We start from the raw sequence: 4,070 nt of genomic DNA on the forward strand, positions 1-4,070 counted from the left end.
TATCGATGTTGATGTAGTTTCCTTTGGTAAAGGTGATAAATCATGAAAGAAATAGGAGAGAGAGAGAGAGAGAGAGAGAGAGAAAGAGAGACAGACAGAGAGAGACAGAGAGATCCAGGAAATCATATTCTTGGCGAAGGTAAAGTTTCTTGACAACAGCCAGTTCTGACCTACATAGTGTGAAGTGTGGGAGTGTGCATCTCGTGGGAAGGCCCGCTCCCCCCGGATCGACCATTAACCTTGAGATCGGTCCTAATCTTTCAATTAATCAGATTGGCGAACATAAATACTCAGATCACTGGACAGGAATGGATGGTCTCCGTTGCAGCTTTTCTTCCTGAACATTAGAAAAATTGTTCTGTGTCGTGACTGGCTGCGTTGGAGCCGCCAGTGTGGCTGTGGGACGCATTAGGAGATCACAGCACTGTTGGACACCATCTATCATATTTGATGTTGGCATGAAAGTTCATCGTGTTCATAGTGTTGGTAGAATTCGTTAAGAAGAAGGGCAGAATTCATCCCATGACAAAGACTGGTGTCGTACACTTGCAAAAGTCCAATTCTCTTAGTTGAAAATTGTGGCTTTGAGATGACCTTCATATCCTTCATGTTTAACAAAAATGAAATTGAGATGCCCTATCCATAGTAAACAGTTTACGACGCTTTGCAGAAGTCTCAAAATTCAACATTGCGACTGCCAGTATGCTTTGTACACACAAACATTGATACTAGATAAACTTGTCTACTGCCACAATCCGCATCGGGAGCGAAGTCAAAATTATCCCGAGAGAACAGCGGGAACACGTCGGGTCCTAGCACAAAGGGGAACGCTCAGGGCACTTGTGAGAAACGGGGTGGGCGTCGTGTTCGAACAACCGGGCAACTCGTTGTTTACGAACGTTTGGCTTCGCAGGTTTTACGATATGAATATAATGAACGCAGTAGTCTACGTCATCTGTCGTAGAATCATTCGTTCTGTTAAGTAAAGTCACGAGAAAACTAAGCTTACCTGCTCAACGGTCACAGTACACGTACTACCGCTTCAAAAATACCGCCAAAATGTGCCCCATCAGGTTTGTCGTCTGATTTGGTATGCTTCCTTTTGCGTCCGCACCAGTGACAAGTTCGCTTCCTCAGATTCGACATCTGACATTTGTGGGTTTAATAAGTAACTAGAATAATTAATGTTGAATAGATCATTATCGTTTTAATTTGGATAAATATGACCTTGTCTATAATGAGCTCTTAAGTTCTACAGTAGATGTGAACTGAGATTAGAGCAGATGACTTAGAATTGCAAGACATTGTATTTCCAAAGTTTGCTTTCTTTCGCGGCCAAACAAAATAGCTGTTTATACAAATTTATCACTTACGTTACCTACAGCAGTACCAGCAATTTTTAAAACCTTCATCATCTCTGTAAACCTTATTACCACAAAAATAGAATCTCTGGAAAATTTCAAAAGCTGTCAAAGATATGAAATACATTATAGTCTGGGACACTCCTATGTTCTGACACCCCAGCGTTCTGACACAGGATTGCTGGAACAAAAAGGTGTTGGAACATAGGTGTGTCAGAACATAGGGGTGTAACAATACAGTCTGTGCTAATTTCTTAGCTTGATTTGCAAAATGGCCTATGGGAAAATATCATGAACACTACTAGTATTCCTGTTTCTGGTTACAGTTAGTCTAAGCAATGTAATCTGACTTCAGAATTATCATCATTAGTAGTTCTAGGGAACATAGTCTGACTTTGTCTGTGACAGTTTTTCAAAGTCCGTCTTGTAGAGTTTGTTGAGTAGCTGAGGGAGCTCTGTGATGCAGCCCCTGTCTTCAAAGTACAGGCAGTAGTCCAGGACATAACGGATACACTGTGGGTCCGCGTCATCCTCCAGGCACGGGTCGTAGTGACACGGGCACTTTGGGTTCTGGTCGTCAAACAGACATCCATCCCCATCCTAGAGAATGAAAATAATAAAAAAAGCAGTTTTGGCTGGTCAACAAAAAGGTTCTCTTTCACTGCTCTTGACATGAAAGATGGGATTTGTAATGTTATATATACAGTAATTACTGACACCAGAGAAAGCAGAGAAAGTGTATTTTTGACATCTACTTGTGTACCTGAAGGCCCATAGATATGCTTTTCTTCTTGTTCTATTGCCATTTTCATTCACAAATTCAGAAAAAGCAAAGAAACAAGAGAAACTAAAGTGCCTTATGAATACCATAACTATCTAATGTTACTGTACTGAAAGTTCCCATATAAACAGAGCCAAACCAATAGTTACCAGCTCAGGTCCATTAAAAATGTCCAGGTCTTGCTTCATGGTCTCAAAATTGTAGACGCTCATGGGACTGTTCTGATGGTGGCAGGTGAGCCTGGGGCTGGAGATGCTCACGTTCTGGACCCACAGCTCATATGCAGCCAGCCACTGCCCATAGGAGTACCTTCTCTCTGGCACAGTCTGCTCCTGTACCTGACTATTTTGCTGCTGTGCCTGACTGTTCTGCTGCTGTGTCTGTTTGTCGGCAGGTTTAGACCTCCACCTGATGACCACCCCCTGCTGCCTGCCTGAGTCTGCCCTGACATGGCGCCACCACATCTGTGGGACATACAGCAGGTCTCCTGCCTCCAGATCTGCCCTCTGGTACTGTACATCAGCCACTCTGGGCAGGTACAGGGAACGCAAACATTAACAAGAGTTCCACGATCTCATACCTTCGCCAAAAGATGTTAACCCTTGCGGGTGACGAATTCTACAATTTTAATCATTGATTTTGTAAATAAGAGCCTCATTTGCATGGATTATATCAGTTGATCATATTCTCCACCCAATGACAGCCTTATCATAACAAAAAGGCTAATATAGCACTTCCTGATAAATTATGCAAATGAGGTCATGATTTGAATAAATTATGTTTATTAATGTTCACCTTCACTTAACTTCCAAATGTGGCAAGTATGAAATTCGGGGTGCAGCAGTTACAACTATGGAATTATAAGAATTTTCCATTAATTATGCAAATTAGGTCCTCATTTACATAATCTATATCCTCAGATGTTTTTCTCGTTCTCAAGTAGATGTCACAACTGTTTCATAGTTCTATTATCGAACAAATCAGATTTATAGAATTTCCTCATTAATTATGCAAATTAGCTCCTGATTTGCATAATTGCCATCTGATTATGTCAAGCATCACTTCAACTACCTACATACCAAAAATCACGACAATACGTCAACCGGTTCTTGAGTTATCGTCCTTCAATTTTTTTTCAACAAATGCTCCTGCAGTTCCAGAACAAGGCGCTAGGGGACCCAAACTCATGTCACTTCTTCCCTACCCCAAGAGCTATCTACTAACCAAAATTCGTGACCCTAGCATGTCCAGAACATGAGATATCAAAACCGGAAGTTCAGCTGCAGTATCTAGGAAAGCCGCCAGGGGGCCCAAAATCTAATCATTTCTAGGTCTCATGAAGTCCTACCCACCTACCAAGTTTCATTCCAATCCATCCACTGCTTCTCGAGTTATCTTGCTAAACCACACACACACAAACACACCCACACACAGACAAACGCTACTGAAAACATAACCTTCTTGGCGAAGGTAATAAAGACAGCACACAAAAACTTCATGTAGGTTCAATCTTTCAATGCAGGGATTGACTCTGGCTTCTCTTCTTTTGACAAATGGGAAACAACATAAGGTTACAACAAGCAATCTCCAAGCAGATGTTGGGAGGGCAGGTTGCTTTCTTTGCAAGGTTCTGTGAAGGTGATAGTATTCCTGTGATTGGCAAAGCATCTCGGGATGAAAGTGTCATCCAAATTTTCATATTGGGGTAAACACACACACACAGATTAAAAAAACCTAGGAATGGCTATGTGCTTAAAAATACATGACCTTTATCTGACCTTGGATACTTCTCCATGTCCACAAAGTCGACGTCCACGGGAGAAACCCCAAGTACCCTGGCCTCATCTGCATAAACATCGTTAGAATGAAGTGGTGACACCAGGAGCACTGTCTGGGGGCCACGCAGGACAGCAAACAGGTTCTACATG

The 4,070-nt window shown here is 42.1% G+C and overlaps 1 protein-coding gene across 2 annotated transcripts in view; it reads right to left on the reverse strand.

Moving 5' to 3' along the window:
- Nucleotides 1-451: 451 nt before the first annotated feature.
- Nucleotides 452-4,070, reverse strand: part of LOC109483780 — a 6,108-nt gene continuing 2,489 nt past the window's right edge. The window contains exons 4-6 of one of the 2 annotated variants that reach the window (XM_019786874.1): nucleotides 3,921-4,063; nucleotides 2,292-2,670; nucleotides 787-1,961 (exon numbers count right to left, since the gene is read on the reverse strand). In XM_019786874.1, the coding sequence (XP_019642433.1) occupies nucleotides 1,737-1,961; nucleotides 2,292-2,670; nucleotides 3,921-4,063 (747 nt within the window). In that variant the 3' untranslated portion in view covers nucleotides 787-1,736. Of the gene's footprint in view, nucleotides 1,962-2,291; nucleotides 2,671-3,920; nucleotides 4,064-4,070 lie in introns of both variants that reach the window. The other variant, XM_019786875.1, reaches the window with a different exon arrangement.

Source organism: Branchiostoma belcheri, unplaced genomic scaffold (assembly GCF_001625305.1).
Source record: "Branchiostoma belcheri isolate BF01 breed outbred unplaced genomic scaffold, Haploidv18h27 scaffold66, whole genome shotgun sequence".
NCBI lineage: Eukaryota > Metazoa > Chordata > Leptocardii > Amphioxiformes > Branchiostomatidae > Branchiostoma > Branchiostoma belcheri.